The following is a 25,573-nucleotide window of genomic DNA, read 5'->3' on the forward strand; positions in this document are numbered from 1 at the left end:
GGTGGAGGGTAGGGGGTGGGGCCAGCACATCTCCCTGTGTTCCCTCAGGGACCTGGGAGCAGGGCTTGGTGCTGTTCCTGAGTGGAATCGGCACAGCACAGCTTCTCCTGAGAGACCACTCAGCATTGTTCCCACCCGTTCTGCAGCAGCCAGCTCATCTGCCTAAGGGGCTGTGTCAAGAGGCCCACGTTGGATCTCTGCTGGTGCCATGTTTCAAGGGTTCGGCTGCTACTTCAAGGTCAGCAGTTCAAACCCAGCAGCATGGGTGGAAGGGGACAGCCTTGGAAACCCTATGGGGTTCATATAAGGGCCAAGTTGATGGTATTATTTGATTGGTGCAACATGGGCATTTATTTCCCTTCAAGTGAAGCAGGAAGGGGGGGTAGTAAGGATATAGCACGTCTTGGTTCGTAGGGCTCCTGTAAGACATCACTGCACATTATGCAGCTCAAAGCAGTTTCTTGTTGCGTAGTTCACAGACTAGAAGTTTTCTCTCCGGAGTCTGGAGAAAGCAGAAGGATCGTCCATAATCTTCTGGTACTCCCAGAGATTACTTGGCTCGTACCAACAGAATTCCAATGTCTAGTTCTAGTATGTCTGCGGGATAATGCACTGGACTGCAAAGTCAGTTTGAACCATAAGGTTGGCAATTCAAAGCTACCAGGTACTCCTCAAAAACCCTATCACCATCACTATAGGTTGGAACCGACTTGATGGCATGTAAGTTCCCTTCCAGATGGACACGGCCAGCTATTCCGCCAACCAGGTCAGAAGAACACTGGGGAGCAAAGTGCTGTCAAGTTGGAGCTCACTCGTGGTCACCCGGTAGAGGGATTTTGAGCATTTGGTGGTGGGTTTGAACTGCTGATCTTCTCCTACAACGCCGGGGCACGAGTCCAGGTAAGAATTTTGCACTTGCCCTAGAGGATTTGTACTGTTCAGACCTTCATGTTTTCTCAGTACTGACCGTTCCTAGCCCCGCTTTATCAACCCGATAGGAACTGAGCTGTGATAATGATCCTTCATTGCTGTGGGCGCTGTAGACCAGTGTTCCACCTTGACCTGTCTAGAAACATTGGGTGCTTTGGGTTCATAGTGTGGCTGGCAGAACACATCAGCTGCAGCGCTTTGGCGGTGCAAAGGGAAAATGAAATCTATCTCATTTGGGGAAATGGATTTCCCCAGCCAAGTAAGTCCACTTAAGGAGCATTGGGCTTGAGAACCCATAAAGCTCTCTAGAGATTTCGGTTGGAATTGGTAGCACTTGCAGGCATCCCATCCTTCAGAGCTGCCCAGGTACAGAGAGAGTGCATGGCTCCCAGGCACTGCGCACTCTGTACACTGGGGGATGGATGGCTACGTGGGACTGTGGCTAACAGACGTGTCTCCTGGCAGATAACTGGCGTGGCTGTCGAGGGATCCTACCCAACAAGGGATGCCTGTCCTTGTGTGGCAGGGAGACCCAATGTGGAGGGTCACCAGCTTCACCCAGGAGTTCAGGTAGCACTTGAAGCCATGATAACAAGCCTCCAGCTCTGGGGTGGGGGAGTTAACTCTCCTGACTTATCTGGGGTGGTTGGGACCTGCAGTCCAGGAGCCAGGTTTGAAGGGGGTGTGGAGGGGGCAATGTTAGCCCTGCGCCGATGAGCGAGTGGCCTCCCACGGTCACTAGGATATACTCGTTTGGGAGAATGGGCTTGGTTTGGTTAATGAGGCAAGGTTAGGGTATGGTGTCCCTTCTCTCTAGATCTCCGAGGAAACAGTCTGGTGGCCTACAACCGAACACCTGGTACTTTGTTGTGGTGGTTGTTGTTGTTATGTGCCGTGGAGTCGGTTCCGACCCATAGTGACCCTGCACAGGGTTTCTGAGGCTGTAAATCTTTACGGGAGCAGAATGCCTCATCTTTTTCCCACGGAACAGCTGACCCTGCGGTTGGCAGCCCGATTCGTAACCACTACGCTACCAGAGCTCCTTGCTAGTTAGTGCTCTAGGAAAAGAACCCTCACAGATGCGTGGTTAGTGTCTCTTTCACTATGGCGATCCTACTGGGTGAAGGAGAATCTGTACTTACTTACAGGTCTGACCCACGAGATGTGGCACCTTAGGATAAAACACTGCAAAGTCGGTTTGAGGCGCAAGTTCGGTGGTGAAAACTCACCAGCCACTCCTTGGAAAACCTATACAGGGTGGCAATGAGTCTGAGTCCTTAACAAACACGATTCATGATTGCAAGGAGCTCTGGTAGTGAAGAATGGCTGCGAACCTCAAGGTCGGCAGTTCGAGCCTACCATCTGTTCCGCAGGAAAAAGATGACGCTTTCTGCTCCTGAAAAGATTCACAGCTTCAGAAACCCTATGCAGGGTCATTGTGGGTCAGAACCGACTCCACCGTGAAGATTGCTTCATGGGCGGGTGGTAAGGGTCATCTCACGGGTTACTGTAAAGATGCTAACACAGAAGGTAGAAAGTGACCTCGCAGATACTGAGAATGACTTGGGGCAGGACGGGCCTCAATGGGTTACTGATACTGTTATTGCCAAATAAGCCACTTGTTTCAGACTATGTTAACTGTCCTCAAGTCGATTCTGTTGAATAACTTTGCTTTTGATTTCCAGTGTCCTCTTGTAACTGCAAAGTCGCCAAAACGGGACCACCTCTGACTTGTTTGGCCACCTGGGCGGCATCTTGGAGTCTCATTAAGATGCCACTCTGATCCTCCCAACACAAGATGACAGCCATGTAGCAGGAACACCCAAAGTCAGGTAGGTTTAAAGACCATCTACCTTTTCAATTATATCCAGTACCACGTTACAACTGTTAGCATAGAAGGGCCAACCAAGTACACTGCACAGCTGCTTGGCCTTACAGCTCTCCCTTGCCTGGTATTTTTACTTGGCTGCCAGAGAGTATTAGATTATACATTTGCTCCTCAGAAACCCAATACACTACGCAGGTTCACTATGAGTCGGAACACTTTAACAACAGCCAATGGCAATGCGAAGTATGTAGATGGATTTGTTTTCCACTGTGACCTTCCTCCACACTAGTTCCCAAGTTAAAGGTCACAGCCACCTACAAGATTGCATGGGGGTCTTAAAGGCTGACTAAGCAGTTAACCTCTAAGAATGATAGGGAGGTTTGAGTCCAGACACCACCACCTGACACCAACCATATACGCTGGACCAATAAATACCCTTGACTCACCCACTCAGCGAGACGAGAGAGAGCTATCAGCCAACCTGATCTCATACACACAGAACACAATATGGAAAAAATATCTCCAAATCAACCTTGTGTGATCCTAGAGATGCAGATCAAAACAATGTGATGTCATCATCTTACACCAGCTTTATACCAAAATTCAAAAAACAACAACAAATGCTGGCAAGTGTGTGGAGAGACAGGAACTCCCCTACACGCTGGTGGGACTGTAACACGGCAGAGCTGCTGTGGAAAACGGTTGACGTTTTCTCAGAAAGTTGCAAAAGCAAACACTGAATGACCTAGCAATCTCTCTACTTGGTCGTAACACAATTCACAACACAGCAAACACACAGAGGCAGCCTAACTGCCCCACAACCAAACAAATGGTTAAACAAGCTTTGGTACATACATGCCATGTATTACGTTAAAGACTATGTTAAATGATAGAACCGTGGATGAGCCTGGAGAACAATATACTGAGTGAAATTAGTCAATTAAAAATGGACAGATATTGTATAAGACCTCTGTTGGGGGAAAAGTGAAAGGTTTTCTTGATAAGTCAGTTCTGACCCATAGCGAACCTCTGTAGGGTTTCCGAGGAGCAGCTGGTGAGCTTGAACTGCCGACACTGCGGTTCAAGTGACTTTGGAGTCCAGCATACTGACCCACGGTATCACATCAGGACTCCGTGTGTAGTTTCTGAGGATTGGCTGGTGGGTTTGAACCGGCAACCTCACAGATCAAACCAACCTTGTGGGGCAGTGCTTTATCTTACAGCACCACAGCAGACACAGGAAAACTCAATGTCAGGGCAGACAGTAGATAAGAGGGAGGTTGGCAAAGGCAAAGATGAAGGTCCTGGAAGACACAGGGAGGAATGCAACAGTTCCAGATAAGCACTGTTACATCACTATAACAACAGTGGTAGGATTTGTTGGATGTAAAACCCATGATCTGCTCTGTAAACCTTCATTCAGTTCACAAACACAAAACAAAACAAAAACAAAACCTGCTCTTGTTGGCTGCACTCCAGTAATCGCAGAAATACCTTCATGAGTCGGAGCCTCTGTGTCATCTCCCTGGGGCCTTGGGGCACCAGCAGTAGGTGTAGATGCCACGAACCACCCCCCCACCAACCTGACAAGACAAACAAGTGGGGCTTTAATAAAAAGAATGATTTTCCAGATCAACTCAAGGTAAGCACTCGTCCAAACGTGACAAACCCCACTGGGTTCTATGTCCAGAAAGTGCAGCGCCTGTCGCTCTAGTCTCTGGTTACAGAGGCCTCAGCATGTCCGCAGAAGGCGCAATCCATCGATCCTCTGCACACATCAGTGTTGTCATCTCCCGGGAGCCAGGCAGGCTAGGCTTTCTTCTGCTTTTGTTCCTCCTGCAGGAAGGAGGAGGGTCAGGCGGCCCTGAGCCAGGTTTGGTACCGTAGCCACCACAGCACCCATGGACTGACCACGCCAGGAACCCATCCTTCTGCCAGTAAGTGTCAAGTGGCTCAGGGAAGACCTCCCTTCTCCCATTCCACTTCCTGTCTATGTCTCATCATATGCTGCAGCCTCAGCGCCTACAGGCCCTCACCCTGACAGTCTTCTCCAGCTGGGTCAAGGCCTCCTCATATCGTGGGATCAACGGCTGCAGCAGCTCCGAGGGGATCTCATGCCTCCCCAGCTCCGGCACACCCGCGTCGGCCAGCATCCGCAGAAATTTGTGCTCCTGGAGGAAGGCACCCGGGACCATGTTCCAGAGTCCTGGGAGGCTCAGGGCTGCCCGCCGAGCCAGCCCTGGGCCCAGCCTGCTGCTCACCTGCACCCGAAGCAGCAGCGTAAAGGCCTGTCCAGCTCGTCCCGCTCGTGCTGTGCGTCCAACCCTGGAACCAAGCACAGGGTCGGGTCTCCAGACCGGGCAAGTGGAACCATGTGCCCCCTCTGGCCACCACCACCCCAGGAGACGCACCGGTGCACGTAGGTCCTCGCGTACTGTGGGGCGTCGTAGTTAACCACCAGCTCTACTCCCTGAACATCGATGCCCCGGGCTGTGGCATCTGTGCTGACAAGGCTGTGAGACATGGAGTCTGCTACAGCCAGGCTGGGGGCCAGCTGTGCCCTCCCCACCCCCCCTCAGACCCCATGACTCACAGCTGGATCCTGCCCTGCTCAAACTGCTTCAGAATCTTCTTCCTGTGACCAGGCCCGTGACGGGAGGAGAACTCGGCCACACTCACTCCCCCGAAGGCCCGCACAAGCAGGAAGAGCCTGGGGAGAGAGGCCACAGGGCAGCTCCTCACACCGCCAGCCGCATGTCTCGGTTCCCACAGTCTCTCCCTGACTTCCAGACCTAGTTACAGCCAATCCTTGAGCCCCAACTGGAAGCTGGGTCCCAGCTGAGATGAACTCAGACCACCAAGCCCTACCTGTGGGAGTTTTCGCGGGAGTTGGTGAAGCAGAGGACTCTCGGGAGCTGCGTGGTCAGCACCAGGTGAAGGACAGCCAGTGGCTTGGCGCGGAGGCTGCAGGGCACATAGTGATGCTGCACATGGAGGAGAAGAGTTGGTTGGTCCAGGAGGCAGACCCAGTGCCCAGCTGACCACCGTCCGTCCACCAGCCCCTAACTCACCAGCAGCCCCTCAGGGAAGACGTACTTCCCCGCGGAGTCATCAGCCACACCCTCGGGCCCCCGGCTCTCCAGCCCTGAGGAGAAGAGCTGGGGCTGGTGGAGGGAGAGTTGCTGTAGCTTCTCGGGGTTCTGTGTCAGGGTGGCCGAGAAGAGCAGCTTCTGCAGAGGGACCTGGGGGGCCCAGGTACTGGGGAGGGCGCAGGGCAGTGAGGACAGGGCGACTCTGGCTCCCTGAGGAGGGAGAACAGGAGGGGCCCAGGGTACCTGGCAGCAGTCACGGCCCTGGGCAGCTCCCGCTGAAAGAGGGCACAAGGGTCCGAGGGCTCCTCCCTCTGGAACACAGCGGCCATCACCCGTGGCAGCCACGACTGGTGCATGCTATCCACCATGCGGTCTGCCTCGTCCACTACCTGCAGGTGAGAACAGGTCTGGTGGCTGAGATGGACACAGGGAGCCTCCTGCCAGAGCCCAGTGCAGGTTAGCAACATACCAGGAAGCGCAGCTGCTGTAGGCTGAAGCCAGGGGTCTGGTCGATGTGGTCCACCAGGCGGCCAGGGGTGGCCACCACAATGTCGGCCAGGCAGCGGTAGCCATCAGCTCTGCAGACAAAAGTGCTGCTGAGCCCCCCAGACCCCCCGACAGCAGGCGCCCATCACATGGCTATACCCCCACCTACGTTCTCTGGACGAGACTCTCCTGCTCCCTGGACAGTGACCTCTGCCCAGTTACCAGGGCGACACGCAGGGGCGTGGCATCAGTGTACACCTGGAACACCTTGCTCACCTGGAGAACACACAGGCTGTCACCGGCCAGAGGGAAGGAAGAGCCGCAGGAGCTCCCACACTGGCCTCTGCGCCCCCCACCCCCGTACCTGCTGGGCCAGCTCCTTAGTGGGCAGTACAACCAGGGCGCGGACTCGGCACACCACTCGCTGCAGCAGGGCCTGGGGGAGGGGAAGTGGTATCAGCAGAGTCGGGGGAGAGGTGGAGGAGGGCTATCATCAGCAAGGCCTGAGGGACAGCTGACTCACCTGGACCACAGGGATGACAAAGGCCAGGGTCTTCCCGCTGCCCGTTGGAGCTGAGACGCAGAGGTCTTGGGGCTGGAAGCCCCCTCTCCCCACAAGAAAACCCCCAGCTGCACTCTCCAGGAGGGTGGGAATCACAGCTGCCTGGACTGGGCAAGGTGGTCAGGGCACAGGTGAGGTGGCCCTGTTCACGTGGCCCACACCAGCTGCTGAGGGACACGGGCACAGGGTGCTGGAGGGCTGTGGACTCACCTGGGAAGTAGGAGGAGAGACCCTGGGCCCGCAGTTTTTTCTGAAGCTCAGGGTGCACCTCAGGCAGATCCTGAATGGGAACCAGGTGCTCCGTGACGTTCTTGCCCACCCGGCTCGGCCTGGCCAGCCACGTGGGCAGAAAAGGCTGGACCTGTCAACAAGGGAGAAAGAGGTCCCCATGGTTACCCCACCCCTTCCCATCAGCCTAAACATGCCCCCCCCCAATACCTCTGGAACACCTCTACCTGCCCCCTAATAAAGACACAAATGACTTCTTCAAAAAAAGGTGGCTTTACAAACTACCTTGTACTACATATGTAAAACTTGTGGCAAGAAGTGGTCCTTATTAAACCAATGTTCAGGATGAAAGGGTGTCTGACATGGTGTTCATGCTTAGAACCTCCCAACTAAAATGTTTTTTACCCTAAAATACATACAAGTGGCTTAAAAAGTTCATAGAAAAAGGGAATTGAAACATAATAAAATTTAGGTAGTATTTGGCAAACGATCAAAATACATTACATGGAAAAGAAGTCTCTTCTAAAATTTCCAGCAAAACGAAATCGGTTTGCAGAAGAAACATGACCCATATTTCACCCATATATAAAAACATATATACAAACAGCAGAAAGTAAACCAGAGACTCCCCTAACATAGAAAGACAGAAACATTAAAAACGAAAGGATAGAAAAATGTGTACCAAGCTAATTGCAATAATGAGAAGTGACAATATTAACTTCAGACAAAATAAGATCAGCATAAGAGACAACGGTCATGATCTCCATGGTTAAAGGGAAAAGTATGAGGTAATAACCATAATGTTTCCTGTGAAAAAGCCCCAAACCAGAAAAGCAAACCCTAATACAATTGTAGAAAAAAATAAGACACCTTTACAATAATAGACGTTAAGTGCCACTAAGTCGATTCCAACCCACAGCGACCCTGTAGAGAGTTTACAAGGAGCAGCTGGTGAGTTTGAACCACCGACTCTGCAGTCTCATGCATTAACCACAGCGCCACACCAGGCAGGACTCCATAGTAGGAGATTTTAATACGCAACTTGTGAAAAAGGATAGAACAACCAGAAAGAAACTCAGCAGAGACCCAGGGATTGAACAAGATAATAAACGAGTGCTGTGAAGAACTGTACTCCAACAAATTTGAGAATTTAGAGGAAATGGATGCATTTTTAGAAAAACATGACCTACCTAAACTTACACAGAGTGAAGGAGAAAACTTGAACAAACCTATAGGTTAGGAAGAAAAATAAATCAGGTCATCAAAAACTTCCAACCAAAAAAAGTCCAGGCTCAGATGGCTTCACAGGTGAGTTTTATCAAACATTCATAGAAGAACTGACATCTATTTCACTCAAAGTATTCCAGAACCTAGAAAAGGGAGGGGAAACTTCCTAATACATTTTACAAAGCCAGCGTAACCATTCTCATGCCAAAACCAGAGAAGAACATCACTAATAGGAGAAATGCTCAATGGAATTCACCACAGTAAAAACAAACAAAAAAACACATGATTGTATCGACTGATGCAGAAAAGGCATTTGACAAAATCCAGCACCCATTCCTGATAAAAACACTAAACAAAGCAAGAATTGAAGGAGAATTCCTCAACATAATTAAGAACGTGTATACAAACCCACAGCAAGCATCACTCTGAACAGAGAGAAACTGAAAACCCTCCCCTTGTGAACAGGAACCAGCCAAGGATGTCCATTATTGCCACTTCTATTCAACACTGTGTGGGAAGGCTTAGCTGGAGCTCTAAGGCACAAAAGAGACGAAAAGTACCCAAATTGGCAAGGAAGAAGTAAAGCTGCAAACAATTTTCTATACACAGAAAATTCCAAAGACTCACTAAAAAACTACTAGAAATCATTAGAAAATTCACCAAAGTAGCAGGGTACAAGATCAATATATACAATCAGTTGGATTCCTATATACTAATGATGAAAGCTCTGAAGAGGAAATTAGGAAAACAAACACTTCATCCTTTGGATGGGTATGGTAAATGGTATTCAGAATATAAATCTAGCCAGAGAAACAAAATACCTGTATAAAGAAAACTATGAAACAGTACTACGAGAAACCAAAAGACATACACAAAAATGGAATAATTTACCACGGTCGTGGATGGGAAAACTTAACAGTGTGAAAATGGCAGTATTACCTAAAGCAATCTACACGTATTATGCAATCCCAATCCAGATTCCAAAAACATTCTTTGAAGAGATGGAAAAAAAAATCACCAACTGTATCTGGAAGGAAAGAGACCTCAGATAAGCAAAGCACTGCTTAAAAAATGAACTAAGTGAGAGGCCTCTTGCTTCCAGACTTCCCAACCTACTACAAGACCACAGTGGTCACAGCAGGCTGGCACTGGTTCAATGAGTGACAGACACATAGATCAAAGGAAGAGAACTGAGAGCCCAGAAGCAAGTTCATCCACAAAGTCAAGTGATCTTTGACAAGGAGCCAACATACATTACACGGGGAAGAGAAAGTCTCTTCAACAAATGGTGCTAGCAAAACTGGAAATCGATTCACAAAAGAATGAAACAAGACCTATACCTTACACCATATGTGAAACCTAGCTCAACATGGATTAAAGATCTAAATGTAATTCCCAGAACTATAATGATTATCAATGATAGAACAGAGACAAACTTAAGGGCTCTGATATAAAACATACACAGACTTATCAAAAACATGGCAAACGACACACAAATAGAATAAATCAGATGACTGGGACACACTAAAAATTAGAAATTAATGTGCATCCAAAGAATTCACCAAGAGAGTAAAAAGGGTTAGGGTGAGGGTTAGGTGGACACATGATGGACACACCAGACCAGGGACTAATCTCTCTGAAACAAAAACGTGGAAAGCGTTAATCTTCCAGTCCAGGAACAGAGGACCAAGGACCACCTAGAGGGAAGAGCATGAGCGGAATACGGGATCCTAACCAGAGAAGCAGCAACACCAGAGAGGGAGGCAGACATATGAGGACTCTAGACTCATGGAAAGAGAAAGGTTGTGTGCTAGTAGCCGTGAGGTTGGCTTGCAAACTGTGCCCTTTAGCTGTTTAAACGATTATATATTCCTGAGTGTTTCTGTATATACCAACAAAACAAAAGCAGGAGCAGAGGCAAATACGCTTAACTGATGGTGCACAGAGGGGCTTGTAATCATCGCAGTGAAACAAAATATGACGGATTGAGTGCAAACCGATGTTCTGCCATGTAAACGAACAACTCACAATAAAAGCTTTATATGTAAAATTTAAAAAAAAAAGGAAGAGAGATAAATACTACTATATATATACAACCCTACAAAAACAACAATCTATGGGGTAGATGCAAGGATAGACACGCAGGCAGAGAGGGTGTGGGAGCATACCCACAAATACAGAAATGTCAGAGGCTATCTGTACAGAAACATTTACCTTCACTGTAAGAATATTCATGAATGTGGCTGAGCATACAGGGAGCAAAATTATTAAACTTCTTAGACCAATCACCTTGAAGGGATGAGCTACTTAGTCTGGGGGTTCAGGATCACACTGTTCTTTCAGGAAATATCATGGTGGGCATCACAGTCCATGAACAGTGTTCTACGTCCTACTTTGGTGAGTAGGTGTAACTATTGGCCTCTCTCCATACGGAAGAAGAGAGTGACGAAAACTGGACACTTAGGACGAATCTCCACAACCTGGAGAGAAGAACCAGATGGTGCTCAGCATCCACTATCAAGTGCTCTCAAAGGGACACATTAGAAGGTCCCGGATAGAGTGGGTGGGCATAGAGAACACAGCTCAAAACCACACAAGACACCAGACATACTGGGCAGAAAGAAACGCAAGGAACCCCCAGACTGGCCTCTGGAAATGAATTCGTTAAGTGCTGCTGAGTTGGTTCTGACTCGCAACAACCATCTTTAGAGTTTCTGACAGGCGGCTGGTGGGTTCAAACCACCAACCTTGGGGTTAGCAGTCCATTGTTTATCCTACAGAACTACATCCTAGTGGCTCAATTTTCAGCCAGGCGGGGGGCCAACAACACTAATAAGGTACACACACCACAGAACTGTCAACCATTCGAGAACAGGCGGCATTTACCTTAGGACAAAGTTCTCCAGGGTGGGGTAAGGAGGAGGAATGAAAACAGGAAACACGGGGAGACAGTGGGTCCGGATGTTACTTTGAGGGGACTGCAATCACTTCAATGAAATATAGGGAATGATTTGTTGAATGTAAAATAGATGATCTGCTTGTGTAAACCTTCAGTTAAGACTAAAAAGTTTTAAAAAATACATAGAATTTTTCAAGAACTTTTTGGAAGGCCTCCCTCGTACATAGAAAAAGCTTATGGTTTTAGACATGTTTCAAAAACGGGGCAATCACTCATGTCTTGTCACCTGAAGCCCCCTTTTCACAACGAATGTCAAGCCCGGCCAAACGTGGTCAACCAAGACCCTGCCACCTACAACTTTGTAAAGAAATACCACTCAATCAGAATACACGGAAAAGATCCCCAGTTGCGGGTTTGGACCTCTATCAACCTGTCACTCCGAGCGCCTCCGTGTTCCACTGTTTTGCAACCCCCCTGTCCACCATTAAAAACACCTGTTTTTACTTTAAACAGGCTCGATTCCCCCTGCCCAACCGTTCTCCGCGCAGACCTTCCTCGTTACCTTAGTTACTGCGCGTTTACTGAGGCCCAGGTGAAGCCACCTGCGCGCCCCTGACCCACGTCCGAGTCGCTCACCTTTGGAGCCTTCCTCATCTCGAAGCCCCCAAGCAGCAGGGCATGGCCCGGAGAACACGCAGACTCGTCCGGGGACTCCGCCTCGGAGCTGGCTCCCGGCGCCTTGTCGCCACTCTCTGCCGGGCAGGACGGGGTCGAGGCAACTCGTCGGTCCGACCCGGGCGGCGCCCCTTCCCTGGCCCGGCCCCGGCGCCCACCTGCGTCCGCGTCCCCGCCCGTCGCTTTCTGCCGTTTCTTCCGCGGAGCGTCCGGGCTGCCCGGTGCCGGACTGCTCCCGGGTCGCCGCCGCCGCGGTCGTCGCCGCCGCTTTCCCGTCGCCTCTGCGGTCGCCTCCGGCGGCGCCGACTCCCTTCGCTGCTGCCGTTCTCGGGCCCGGCTCTGCAGCCGCTCCAGCAGTGCACGGGCCCTGCCGCCCGCCTCGGACTCCGCCGGGCCCGCCGCTTCTGGCCCGGGGTACCTCGCAACGTGAAAGAGCGCCATGACCAGGAGTCCGCACGAGCCCGAGTCCGGCGCCGCTGTGACGTGCGGGCGGGCGCGCCATACCGACGTCACGGGCGTGACGTCACACGCGCGCCGGAGTTTGCCGGGTCCGCGTGGGGCGGCTGCGGCATGGATCCGGATCGGGTGGCCGCGGGCCGGGGCCGGGCGCTGGGCCGCCTGCTGGAGGCGGTGCTGGCGAGCCGCGCCGAGGCCAATGCCGTGTTCGACATCCTGGCCGCGCTGCAGGTGACGTTTCGGACTGGCACGGGCCTGAGGCTGGGGCCTTCCTGGGGGTTGGCGGAGCGGCGGGCGCTCACGGCCTGGTCTCCCCGCAGTCCGAGGACCCGGCGGAGATCCAGGAAGCTGTCCGCATATGCAGCCGCCTGTTCGGGGCGTTGCTGGAGCGGGGAGAGCTGTTTGTGGGCCGGTTGCCCCCCGAGGAGGCCGTCATGACAGGTGAGCCCCCGAAGGGGGTCTCTGCTCACCCAGGGGGCGGGGGAAGGCTGTTGTTCAAAGCTCCGGCTGCGACTCGGCGGGAACGCAATCCAAGACCACTTGGGAAGGAGCCTATCCTGCCGGGGGGCCTTGGGAGGGTGTGGGGAGGTAATGTCAACACAGTTCCGGAAAAGCCGAAAACCAAACACTGCCCGGGGCGCTTCACCACTGCGCCACCAGGCTCCAGCGAACGTTTGGAAGGCCCATCCTTCCCACGTGTTTGCTGTTCCACATTGGGACCACACCCCCAGCCCCGGCCCTGAGGACCCCAGGTCATGGAATGCAGTAAAGGGTGGGGAGGTCTGCCTTGGGTCACTTAGCATTGGCATAGCTCTCCCTGTGTGTCGGCCTGAGCTTGTAGAGGGTCCCATGGGTGTTAAGAGGGTTAGGATGGGTTCACCTGGGTGGGCCTGTACAGCTAACCAGAAGCCCTGCCTACAGGGTCCCAGGGAGCCACTCGCAAGTACAAGGTGTGGATGCGGCACCGATACCAGAGCTGCTGCAATCGCCTAAGCGAGCTCCTGGCTCACCCCTCCTTCCAGGTCCAGGTGAGTGTTGGGGCGCTGTGGAGAGAGGACACACTCTTCCCTTTGGGTGGTGTATCACATGTGGGCATAAATGCAGAAGTGTGGTGGCTACCGGGTGGGTGTTGGTCCATGTCTGGGGAAGGGCCTGTATCACAGCTGATAAGCCATTCACAGGGGCTAAGTCTGTCCTGGGGCAGGTGACTCAGAGCCCTGGTCACTGCCACGTCCTCCCCAGCCAAGCCACGGCACGCTGCTCACCACCGTGCCTGCCACAGTGCAGCTGTGCAGCGAGAGGACAGGCTGGCGAGCAGTCCTTACATAATGGAGCCCACACGCCGACAGCCCACCCACTTTATTAATACTCGGTCGTCTTTGATTGTAGTCAAGTCACCGACTCTTTAGTGTTGGGAGCTGTCCCATGGACATCCTGGTTCTAGCTTCTCACGCAGAAAACCCTGCCGACTGTGCTGGGCCACGTTTGGGGCTGGCAGTTGTCATCTACAGGAAGGAGCAAGAAGGCCTTTAGTTGGCACATTGTGTCCAGTTTGCCACACTCCCCCCCAACTCCTTGCTATCTCACACATGGCTTTTATACTTAGCGATGCCCCTGTGCCTGGGCTGTGAAGGTGGACAGCTCTCAGCCCTGGACCTGCAGGTTCGGTGGCCACTGTCTGCTGGGCCCCTGCTCTCTGCCACACGCTGCAGTGGCGTCTCACATCCATGTTTGCACAGCCATTCTGAGGCTCTGGCCTCCAGCGGCCATGATCTCAGCACAGCGTGTAGTGTGTGTGCTGGCTGTAGGAGCTGACCTTGTCATGGACACGGAGTCCAGGCACCGCTGACAGGCCCTGCTCTCATTTTCCGCCAGTGGTCTGTGCTGTGCTGGCTCTCTCTGTGTCGTCCCATGAGAGGCTTCCTGGCCAGGTGACCTTTGGACCTGGTCTCTGGAGGCATGTGTTGGGGTCATCTTGGCCACACTGCTCCCTTTCTCCCCTCTTCCCCCAGGAGCTGGCTCTTGGTACCCTTATGAAGTTTGTGCAGCTGGAAGGCTCCCATCCCCTGGAGAAACCCAAGTGGGAGGGCCACTATCTGTTTCCCTTCGAGCTCTTCAAGGTGAGGGGTGCCGTGTATGGCACTGCTGACTACTGCCCTGGGGTGGGCTACCTGCTGGTCCTCTCCCCCCACTGCCCACGGGGCTCACTGATTGCTGCCCCCCAGCTGGTGGTGGAGAGCCTGCTGTCCCTGGAGGAGGACCGTGCCCTGCTCCTCTCGCAGTTCCAAGGCTACCTGGAGTACGATGACATTCGCTACCACACGATGAAGGCAGCTGCTGGGACCGTGGCCAGGGTCACTGATGGACGAGCAGAGGTCAGCTGCCCAGCGTCTTGTGGATGGGAGGGGCTGGTGGGTGGGCCGGCTCCAGGTGCTGAAGCAGGCTACTGCAGGTGCCTCTCCCCTTCTGGAACAACGCTTTCACTCTGCTGTCTGCCGTCAGCCTGCCTCGTCAGGAGGGCACTACGCCAAGCCTCTATGTGAAGCACACAGGTGAGCGGCCTGGCCTGCTCTGGGTACCCCTCCCTGGGAGCAGGGGGAAGTGGGGGTGTTGTGTGTGTATTCTAGGTCCCCATCCCAGGGAGCGGGGTGGGGGTGGGGTGTGTGTGTGTGTGTGTGTGTGTGTGTGTTTTTTCTAGGTCCCCATCCCAGGGAGCAGGGGGAGGTAAGGTTATCCTGGGTCCCCCCTCTCAGGGAGCAGCGGGGGCGGGGATTGTACCCAGGGCCCCCCATTTCTCAGCCGGAGCCCTCCTTGCAGAGCCATCAGACAAGTGGAAGGCAGTGAATTTGAAGGTGAGCTTTTTCCCGGTGTGGAGCCTGGAAGGCATGAGGCAGCACCCCCAAGTCTTGGGCTGCCAAGCACACTGAGTTTGGGTGGGAGGCAGGGACCTTGCTGGCTGTGAGGGGCCCACTGAGGGCACGTGTCCACACTTCCGCTCCCCCCGCAGGAACACAGGAAAGCCTTCCAGCTCATGTGGCTCCGTTTCCTACAGCACAAGGTAGACCCTGCAGGTGAGCTAAGGGCTGAGGGAGACAGGTGCCCTGAGTCTGGGCTCAGACCCATCTCTGCCCCCAGCTGCCTGTCAGCCTTTACAAGAAGGTGCTGGTCATCATGCACGAGTCCATCCTGCCCCAGCTGGCCCAGCCCACACTCATGATGGACTTCCTTACCAGCGCCTATGATGTCGGTGAGGGGCTGGGCTCACCCTGGGACTCCGCCCACTCAGGGGAGGGGCATCAAGAGTCACGCCCACTTCTCTGCAGGCGGAGCCATCAGCCTCTTGGCCCTGAATGGACTCTTCATCCTGATCCACAAACACAACCTGTGAGTGGGGGGGCTGCAGGCTCCTGGCCCTGGCCCCCGCCCCCAACCTGTAGCCTTTGGAAACATGGGGTCGGGAAGAAGGGTGGGGCCGTGGTAGTGAGTAGGGGGGCTCAGGGGTCCCCTGGGCTAGCCTCCTCACGATACCCCATCCCCAGGGAGTACCCTGACTTCTACCAGAAGCTCTACAACCTCCTGGAAGCCTCCATCTTCCACGTCAGATACCGAGCCCGCTTCTTCTACCTGGCTGACCTGTTCCTGTCGTCCTCGTGAGCACTGGCCTGGGAGCCCGGGCAGGTTGACCTTCAGGGATAGGTGGGGTCCACAGAGGGGCACCTACCTACCCTTGAGTGCCTGTTCCCACCACAGCCCTGGGCTGGAATAGAGTAGGGGTGCAGGCTCACGGCCCTTACACCTTCCCACCCCCCAGCCACCTGCCCGCCTACCTGGTGGCCGCCTTTGCCAAACGCCTGTCCCGCCTGGCGCTCACCGCGCCCCCCGAAGCCCTTCTCATGGTCCTTCCCTTCATCTGCAACCTGCTGCGCCGGCACCCCGCCTGCCGTGTCCTCATACACCGGCCCCAGGGCCCTGGTGAGTGAGGGGCTGTGAGGGTGGTACCGAGGACCAAGGGGACTGGGTGGTGATGCAGACAGGTCTCAACTCATCCCCAGAGCTGGACACAGACCCCTACGACCCTGGAGAGCAGGACCCTGCCAAGAGCCGTGCCCTGGAGAGCTCACTGTGGGAGCTACAGGTTAGGCCTCGCTTCCCATTGTCCTTGTCCACACGTCACCACATGTGACCACACGTGCTGTGAGGGCCTCTCCCCACCCCAGGCTCTGCAGAAGCACTACCACCCTGATGTGTCCAAGGCAGCCAGCGCCATCAACCAGACCCTGTGCGTCCCCGAGGTCAGCATCGCACCACTCTTGGAGCTCACGCCCTACGAGGTAGGGGGCAGGGGTGTGGATTGAAGGGTGCGGGGGGCACTTCAGGGGACGCCCTGAGAGCCAACCGTCTGCCCTCCAGGTCTTTGAGCAGGACTTGAAGAAGAAGGTTCCAGAACCCGTGCCTCTGGAATTCATCCCCGCCTCAGGCCTGCTGGGCCGGCGGGAGGACTTGTGTGCTCACTACTTCTCACTCAGCTGACCCCCATCCTGTCCCCTCCCCAATAAATGGTTTTCTAAGATCGTGTCTGGTGAGGGGCGTCTCTGGGAAGGAGCAGGGGGACTCGTGAATGCCCTGTCCATGCCCAGGTTGGAGCTTTGCACCTGGTGGGGGCAGATGGCAGGAAGGGTCCTGTCTGGGATCTGTGAGGTCCAAGGGCAGCAGCTACTCAGCCAGCCCAGGCCTGTCCTCTTTGTGGGCATGTGTTCCGGAGGCCCCCTGTCTGGGTTCAGTAGATGTTGCTGTGGTGGGGGTCTGCGTCTCTGTGACTGCCAAGGCCCTCCGACTTCTGCCCTTAGGACGGCACCAGGAGACATGCAAGGACCCCCCCCCCCCCATACATACACACACACCCCATTCCAGGTAGCTGCCCACCCGTCTTGGTGGTTTGCTCCTTGATGTTGCACACACCAGGTGGGTTCTGACCCAAGGCCTTGGACCCTCGTTTGCTGTGCCATGTGTAGCGGCCACTGTTGCAGTGACCTCGTGGTCTCACCTTCACTATGAGAGTGTGGACGACACCCTCAACAGCATCCACAAGGGGAGGCCCTGCAGGATGGCCGGGTCCTGAGTGTGGCCGCCTCCAGGGGGCATTACCGCTCAGGCTGAGCCTACAGGGTGTCTGCCCCCCGCCGCTCAGGAAGGCAGCAATGTCACCACTTAGCATTCAGTGGGTCTCTGACCACCACCCGGCATCCACGGCCCTCCCTACAAGACAGACACCAATTAACCAAATAGACACGCCACCCTTCCCCCTCCCCCCAGGCCCCAGCTAAGTCCCTCTGTGAAGGAGTGGACCCCAAACCCTCATGGGTCCCTCTCTGGACCCAGAGGTCTGCACAGGAATGAAGCTCAGGTCACTGGCTTTATTGTGCTCCTGTCCCCACGGAAGCCCCCCAGACCTTGGCGCTGCAGAGGACTGGAAGGAGGGGTGCCCAGGAACAACGGTGCTCCTTGTCACTGCCTGGAGCAGGGTTCTGTTGTTACAAACTAAACGAATAAATCTCGCAACCTCACTGGCACACCAAGAATTAAAGGGATCCTCTGTAACGGCACACTCAGCCCCAGCTGACCGCCCTGAGTGTTCAGCCTCTCCCTCCTGTAAGGGACCCACCCAATCACCTGGGAGCTTGAGAGTCACCTGCTAGGTTCTCAGCTTGCACACAGGACAGCCCTTCTTCCTGAATGGAGGTTAAGTGACCATGGACTGCAGGAAGGACACGCACGTCAGCCTTGAAGTAAGTAGAGCCCAGGAGTGCCTTAGAACCGAGGAAGGTGAGACTTCGTCTCAAGGTACTGTGGACATGTTTCAGAAGGGACCGTCCCTGGAGAAGGATGTCACACGTGGTAAAGTGGAAGGTCTACGAAACAGGAAGACGCTCAGTGAAATGATAGGCATCAATGGCCTCCAACGTGACACTGAGCACAGGGCAGGGCTGGGAGGTGCTTTGGTCCGTATGTGGGGCCCAATGAGTCAGGACAAGTCCTCACCGTGCACACAGGACAAATCCTCCCAAGGGAATTCTCTCCCTTTCATTCTCTGTCCCGTCCCCCCCCTCCCTGGTCTGTCCCTACCTGCTTCTCCTCTCTGTTGTCTCCCTCTGTCTTTCTCCTCCCCCAGGAGATAATGTGGCGGTAGGGCAGTCACAGCATAGTTGGCATAGTTGAGATGAAGATTGGCAAGATGTGGAGAATGCATTCCTGTGATAAGGAAGTGGCATTTAGCAGATGAGCTGCGGAAGATTAGACGTCAGCAGGTTTGTCTCCTAAATGTCAGCCTGCATGTCTGTCGAGCTTGGGCAGGCGGCCCACTCACATGTGATTTCCTGCTGATGTATGCTGGGCCTTCCACGGACTCCTCGGCTTCTGTGGTGGTCCGTTCCCTCAGGCACTCCCCAGGGACTCCCCACTTGGCCTAAGGAGCATGGAACAGACCCTCCCACCTGGGCATTCATCCAGCTGGTAGGCTGTTCCCAGGGACTGTGGCTCTCGGCTCCTCCTCCATGCAAACAGCACACCACGGCTTCCATGTTGGCACCTCCTGTCCTCATAAGGACCCTGTGATGACGGGGTCCCTGTCATGTCCACTTCCCATCGGATACACCCCATCTGTGGTCTCCTTTGCCCTGTGAGGGCAAAGGTTCACTGTCCCAGGGGGTTAGGACTGGACAGGTGAGGATAGAGCTGGGCATGTCTGTCCGCTTTCACCGCCCTCATCCTGACTCAACCTCAGACACAGACCTGCATGGCCCTACTCTCCCCGCACCCTCTGGCCAGGCCTGCCAGGTGGAGGGAACCCTTACTGACCTCTCCCACCACGCCTTCACTGTCCTCCAGGCCCCAGGAAGACAGAGCCCTATGGACAGGTGATTATGAGATAAGGGGACCGACTCTTACACATCTGCAAAGCCGGGCCTGGCAGGATGGACTGAAATGACTGACGAGTGGGGAAAAGGGGGTGGCCCTTTGTGTCCCCCCACCTCCCCATGCCCATTGTCTCATTCACTGCCCTGTGATCTCTGAAGTTAGTGAAGCTTCACTGTCTACAAGTGAGCTTATAGCCCTACTGCGCCTGAACTGTCCCCTTGGACACCTCTAAACCTCCGAGCAGGAACCCAGAGGTGAGGGCAGAGGGTCCCGGTCTGAACCCGGAGCTTTTCACCCACAATCAGTGTCTCAGTCAGGCTGCTGGGCACCCTCCACCTGGTACGGACCCTACTAGTGGCCCCCTCCATAGGTGTGTTCCTCAGACGAGGTGCACTGCCCAGGAGGAGGGGTACTGTGGTGCTGAAGACCAAACCCATGGCGACCTGATGTTGGGTTTCTGAGACTCCACATCTTTACAGGAGCAAATAGCCTCATCTTCCTCAGAGTGGATGGTGGGTTTGAACCATCAGCCTTTCCGTTAGCTCGACACTCACCTCACTGCACAACCAGAGCCCCTTCCACCCTTCACAGCTAATGTCAGATAACAAAGTACAGCAGCTAAGTGAGGCCCTCAGGGCCGCCTCCCACGTGACTGCAGAACTGGATCACCGGTGTACCCCACATGGTGGCCCTCCTGAGCTTGCCCCTTACACCTCAGACTGCCAGACAGGCACCTGATCTACCTGTAGGTGACCACCCCCCACCACCTTGTCCCATTGAGAGCTAGAAGCAGCTGCCTCTCCTCCCCCTCACCTGTAAGGGGCCACGCCTCCCCACGGGGGGGGGGGGGTGGAATGGCACCGATTCAGTTCAGACTGAGAGGCCTAGACTGCCTGGCGCCCACAACAACCACACTCATCCGGGTTCTCACCCAGCACCACACCTCCCAAGCTCCTTGAAGCTGGGATTGACCAGTGCGGCATGGGTGTGGGAGAATTTGGGCAATTCTGGGAACGAGGTGCACGCAACCCTTTCCTCCTCCTCTTTCCAAGTCCTGGAACACAGGCTTGACCCTTAGTTGTGAGGATCGCGATTGGCCCCAGACAACAGTAACGTCTGACTTAACTAGAAGAAGGCCTAACGTAAACATGGGCGCTTTCAGAGCTTTCATTCCAGCCGGCAGTCTCACAGAAGACAGGTGTGACGTGCTAAGCAGAGATTGCTGAGGGTGGTGGCGGTGAGGACGTCCAGTCAGTTCTGACTCACGCTCCACAGTGAGATGCTGCCTGGCCCTGGCCATCCCCACAGTCCCTGTCATGTTGAAGCCCATGGCTACAGGCCCAGTCTCAGCCCATTCCAGGGAGTATCCTCTTCCCCGCTGACCCTCCACATTACTGGGGGGGGGGGGGGGGGGGGAGCATAGGCACACTCCCCATGAATCCTCCACCTCTCTGAATCCTGCGACAAACAAGCTGACAAACTGCAATGACAAATGGTGTGTTCTGGACACGACAAACTCAGGCACTTCAGTGCATCTTGGCCTCGGCTGGGCTCTGGTGGCCCACGAGAGACACGGATTCTGAATAACTTCAGAAGGAAGAAAATTCGCGGGAGGACAAGGAGTGGCTCCCACATGAAAGGGCCTCATCACCATGCCCAGGAACCAACTGGACCAGCTTCCTCCTCTGGCCTTTCTTCTCACACGCTCTCTTCCTTCCTTCCTCTCCTTTAAAAAAATTTAAAAAAATTTTTAAATAAGACTTAAACATTTTTCTGAAAGGTGGGGATAACTCACTCACTAGACACAGACAGCATAGTGGTTATGAATCAGGCTGCTAACCTCAACGTCGGTAGTTTGAAACTACCAGCTGTTCCGCAGAAGAAAGATGAGGCTTTCTGCTCCTGTAAAGATTTGCAGTCTCAGAAACCCTGTGCAGGGTCACTATGAATCGGAACCAACTCCATGATACTCAACAACAAAACAAGACGCAGACTCACCTGGGTGAAGAGGAAGACAATACCCACTGAGTAAGGTCAGCACCACTCAACCACCACCAAGGAAGACACCGGAGAAATATGAGTCAAAGGCAACAGAGGCAAATACTATTGCAGACACAATCCTGCAATAATAATAACAGTATGTTGTTGTTGTTGTTAGGTGTCATCAAGCCGGTTGTGATTCACATCAACCTTATGCACAACAGAATGAAACACAGCCCGGTCCTTTGCAAAACTCACAATTGTTGTCACGCTTCAGTCTATTCCTGCTGCCACTGTGTTGTTCCATCTCATGGTGGGGAGGGGTCTGTCTTCCTTTTCTTCACTGACCCTTCATTTTACCAAGCATGATGTCCTTCTCCAGGGACTGGTCCCTCCTGGTAATAGGTCCAAAATCTGAGAGCTAAAGTCTGGCCATCTTGACTTCTAAGGAGCATTCTGGTTGTACCTCCAACACAAGATTTATTTATTCTTCTGGCAGTCCATGGCACTTTCATTATTCTCCTCCAACACCATAACTCAAATGCACCAATTCTTCTATAGTTTTCCTTATTCATTGTCCAACTTTCCCATGCATATGTTGTTAAGGGCCGTCAAGTTGGTTCTAACTCATAGTGATCCTATAAAAGGTTTCCAAGGAGCAGCTAGAGGCTACTGAAAACACTATGGCTTGGGTCACCTGCCCTTTAATCCTCAAACTGACATGTGTATCTGTCCTTGAACACTTTAATGACGTCTTGTGCAGATTCACCTAATGCGATACATTGTTTGATTTTTCTTTTTTTTCTTCTTTTACTGCTGCTTCCATGAGTTTATGGTGGATCAAAGCAAAATGAAGTCTCTGACAACTTCAATCCTTTTTCCATTTATCATGATGCTATTTATTGGTCCAGTGGTGAGGATTAATTATTTTGGAATAGATATATAGACATTCACCAACTCCTTTTGGTACAGTGACTCTGTGTATTCCTTCCCTTTTTTTAAAAGTTTTTTTGTGAATTGCGTGATAGTTTACATGGGAGAACATCAGCTTTACCTTTATCCTATCATATTTCATTTCATTGCTATGATTACAATCCTTTCCATGCATCATCATTCAACAGCATTGGCTTCCATTGCCTCCGATTTTCGGTGGGGGAGGGCGGGGGTAAAATGTACACTGAAGCACTCAGGAATATACAACAAATTTAAACAACCAAAGGGCATATCCCCCGGAAGCCCAGTCCCCAGGCCTTCAGCACACAGGCCCCTCTCCCTGAGTCCAGGGTCCCCAGCCACTCCATCTCTCTATGTCATCGTCTCTGCCTCCATCTCTGGTGTCACTGCTTCTCTGGATAGGAAAAGCATCTTTGATGCTTTCTGCATCATTGAATAATTTACCCAGAGAATCCTTCAACAAAAAAAGTCGAGGCTTCAATGTTCTATTCAGTTCCCTCAGCTTGAGAAATGCTGAGCGTGTTCTCTTTTGGTTTTCTGACTCCAGATCTTTGCACATTTCATTGTGATATTTGACTTTGTCTTCTTGAGCTGACCTTTGGAATTTTCTGTTCAGCTCTTGTACCTCTTCATTTCTTCCATTTGCGTTAGCATCTCTACACTGGAGAGCAAGTTTCAGAGTTTCTTCTGGCATCCATTTTGATCTTTTCCTTCTTTCTTGTCTTCTTAATGATGTTTTGCTTTCTTCCTGTATGATGTTCTTGATGTCATCCCACAACTCTTCTGGTCTTCGGGCTTTAGTGTCTAATGTATCAAATCTGTTCTTCAGATGATCTCTAAATCAAATTGAAATCTTTCAACAAAGTGAGGCGGCACTGGAGGCACTCACTCATCTCTGTCAAGAAATCTGGAAGACAACTATCTGGCCAACTGATTGGAAGAGATCCCTATTTGTGCCCATTCCAAAGAGAGGTGATTCAAAGGAATATGGAAATCATCAGACAGTATCTTTGATATCCCATGCGAGTAAAGTTTTGCTAAAGGTAATACAGAAAAGGCTGCAACCAAACTTTGACAAAGAACTTCCAGAGGTTCAAGGTGGATTCAGAAGAGGGTATGGAATGAGGGATACAACTGCTGATGTCAGATGGATCTTGGCTGAAGGCAGAGAATATCAGAAAGATGTTTACCTGTGCTTTACTGACTACGCAAAGGCCTTCAACTGTAGATCATGACAAGCTATGGACAAATTGTGAAGTATGAGTACTATGGAACACTTAACTGTGTTCATGAAGAACCTGTACATGGACCAAAAGGCAGTTGTTTGAACAAAATATAGGAACACCAATTTAAAATTAGGAAAATTGTGCGACAGGGTTGTATTCTTTCACCATACTTATTCAACCTGTATGTTGAGCAAATAATCCGAGAAGCTGGGTTATATGACGTGGCATAAGGATTGGAGGTAGACTCATTAATAACCTTCGATATGCAGATGATACAACCTTGCTTGCTAAAAGTGAAGAGGACTTAAAATACTTACTGATGAAGATCAATGACCATAGCTTTCAGTATGGATTGAATTTCATTGTAAAGAAAATAAAAATCCTCACCCTAAACAACATTCTTGTCAATGGAGAAAACACTGAAGTTGTCAAAGACTTCATTTTCCTTGGATCAACCATCAACACTGATGTATTGCATTAGGCAAATCTGTTGCACAAGACCTTTTTAAAAAGTGTTGAAGAGCAAAGATGTCAGCTTGAGGACTAAGGTGCACCTGACCCAATCCATAGTATTTCCAATAACCTCATATACATGTGAAAGTTGGACAGTGAATAAGGAAAACCTTAGAAGAATTGATGCTTTTGAGCTATGGTGTTGGAGAAGAATATTGAAAGTGCCATGGGCTGCCAAAAGAACCAACAGATCTGTGTTGGAGGAAGCGCAGCCAGAGTGCTCCTTGGAGACCAGGATGGCCAAACTTCATCTCTCATACTTCGGACATATTGTCAGGAGGGACCAGTCGCTGGAGAAGGGTATCATGTTTGGTAAAGTGCAGAGTCAGAGAAAAAGAGGAAGACCCCCAATGAGAGGGATTGGCCAAGTGGCAGCATCAATGGGCTCAAGTGTGGCAACAATTATGAGGTTGGCCCAGGGCTATGCAGTGTTTCATTCTTTGGTGCATGAGGTCGCTATGAGTTGGTACCAAGTCAATGGCACCTAACAACAACAACAACAACAACAACAGATAAATAGACACACATACTTTAAATGTACGGGACGAAGAAAGGGATCGTACTCATGAATATAGATCTAGAATTGCCAGACTATCCTACATATGCATTTTATATGCTGCAAACACATCCTTGAACATACTAGTGCATAGTGGTGGTTCTGTGCCATGGAATTGGTTCCGACTCATAGTGACCCTGCCCAGGGTTTCTGAGGCTGTTAAGTCTTTATGGGAGCAGAAAGCCGCACCTTTCTCTAGTGGAATGGCTAGTAGTTTTGAACCTCTGACCTTGAGGTTAGCAGTCTGACTCATAACCACTATGCTACCAGAGCTCCTTATAGGAGTGCACAGAGAAGACAAAGTGATGGAAACATCTTAGCCTCAAGCCAACACCTTGAGGGAATGTGTTGCTGGGGCCATGGGGGTGGGGTGGGCTCAGGAACATAGTCTCAGGGCATGTTGGGGGATAATGTGTTGGACTGCAGTTGGTTTGAACCCCCTCGCCAGCAGTTCAAGCTCACCAGCTGCTCCTCAGAAACCCTATATAGGGTTGCTATGGGTTAGAACTGATTCTAGGCACTTAACAACAAGAGCAACAAGATCACTCGGCCTGACACAGCCACAGAGACAATGTCGTACATCTTAGTCTGATGAGTGTCAGTTGGAGTCTTAAAAGGTCTTAAAGTGCAACTATTGGACCAGAGCAAAGAAGAGAAAATCAAAGACACCTGGGAAAGACTGGTCAAAAGGACTAATGGATCATGGGAACTCAGTTTCCACAACCTGAGACCAGGAGAGTTGGACAGTGCCTGACGACCCACTGTTAACAAGTACTCTAAAAGGCTCACAATGGAACGTCCTCGACAGAGTGAGAGAAAAATGTGGAATAAAACTCAAAGTCTTTTAAAAAGACCAGGCTTACCCAGGATAACCAAAGCACTGCTTAAGAAGAATAAGGTTGGAGGCCTCTCACTCCCCGACTACAAAATTTACTACATGGCTACAGTGCTCAAAACAGCTTGGTACTGGTACAATGAAAGATACATAGATCAATGGAACGGAATCCAGAAACTAACCCATCTATATATAGCCAACTGATTTTTGA

General features: G+C 52.1%; 3 protein-coding genes across 3 annotated transcripts in view; 2 read left to right on the plus strand and 1 right to left on the minus strand.

The window, feature by feature from the left end:
- Positions 1 to 166, plus strand: part of LOC102842692 (E1A-binding protein p400-like) — a 19,400-nt gene extending 19,234 nt beyond the window's left edge. The window contains exon 3 of the mRNA XM_006874084.1: positions 49 to 166. Coding sequence (XP_006874146.1) covers positions 49 to 166 — 118 coding nt within the window. The remainder of the gene's footprint in view (positions 1 to 48) is intronic.
- Positions 167 to 4,567: 4,401 nt separating this feature from the next.
- Positions 4,568 to 12,368, minus strand: DDX51 (DEAD (Asp-Glu-Ala-Asp) box polypeptide 51). The gene is made up of 14 exons (XM_006874085.1): positions 11,889 to 12,368; positions 7,109 to 7,259; positions 6,860 to 7,005; positions 6,701 to 6,772; positions 6,506 to 6,612; positions 6,320 to 6,428; positions 6,094 to 6,239; positions 5,830 to 6,016; positions 5,627 to 5,742; positions 5,352 to 5,468; positions 5,170 to 5,271; positions 5,020 to 5,083; positions 4,795 to 4,929; positions 4,568 to 4,594 (listed from the first exon to the last, which is right to left on the minus strand). The coding sequence occupies exons 1-14, from the start codon at positions 12,366 to 12,368 to the stop codon at positions 4,568 to 4,570; spliced, it is 1,959 nt and encodes a 652-aa protein (XP_006874147.1).
- Positions 12,369 to 12,497: 129 nt separating this feature from the next.
- On the plus strand, positions 12,498 to 16,913 carry NOC4L (nucleolar complex associated 4 homolog (S. cerevisiae)). Its single transcript, XM_006874066.1, has 15 exons — positions 12,498 to 12,614; positions 12,704 to 12,824; positions 13,305 to 13,411; positions 14,396 to 14,503; positions 14,609 to 14,758; positions 14,836 to 14,935; positions 15,201 to 15,235; positions 15,391 to 15,441; positions 15,519 to 15,630; positions 15,707 to 15,767; positions 15,923 to 16,033; positions 16,195 to 16,355; positions 16,436 to 16,518; positions 16,601 to 16,714; positions 16,794 to 16,913. The coding sequence occupies exons 1-15, from the start codon at positions 12,498 to 12,500 to the stop codon at positions 16,911 to 16,913; spliced, it is 1,551 nt and encodes a 516-aa protein (XP_006874128.1).
- Positions 16,914 to 25,573: the final 8,660 nt, after the last annotated feature.

Source organism: Chrysochloris asiatica, unplaced genomic scaffold (genome assembly GCF_000296735.1).
Source record: "Chrysochloris asiatica unplaced genomic scaffold, ChrAsi1.0 scaffold00261, whole genome shotgun sequence".
NCBI classification, from domain to species: Eukaryota; Metazoa; Chordata; class Mammalia; order Afrosoricida; family Chrysochloridae; genus Chrysochloris; species Chrysochloris asiatica.

Excerpts from the sequence above, each read along its gene's own strand:
- DDX51 (XM_006874085.1), bottom strand. The coding sequence starts at position 12,368 with ATGGCGCTCTTTCACGTTGCGAGGTACCCCGGGCCAGAAGCGGCGGGC. Across the intron at positions 7,006-7,108 it reads TCTCTCCTCCTACTTCCCAG|TCCAGGCAGCTGTGATTCCC; the intron begins GTGAGTCCACAG and ends CACCTTGCCCAG. Across the intron at positions 6,613-6,700 it reads CTAAGGAGCTGGCCCAGCAG|GTGAGCAAGGTGTTCCAGGT; the intron begins GTACGGGGGTGG and ends TGTGTTCTCCAG.
- NOC4L (XM_006874066.1), top strand. The coding sequence starts at position 12,498 with ATGGATCCGGATCGGGTGGCCGCGGGCCGGGGCCGGGCGCTGGGCCGC. Across the intron at positions 12,615-12,703 it reads ACATCCTGGCCGCGCTGCAG|TCCGAGGACCCGGCGGAGAT; the intron begins GTGACGTTTCGG and ends GTCTCCCCGCAG. Across the intron at positions 14,936-15,200 it reads CCTCTATGTGAAGCACACAG|AGCCATCAGACAAGTGGAAG; the intron begins GTGAGCGGCCTG and ends CCCTCCTTGCAG.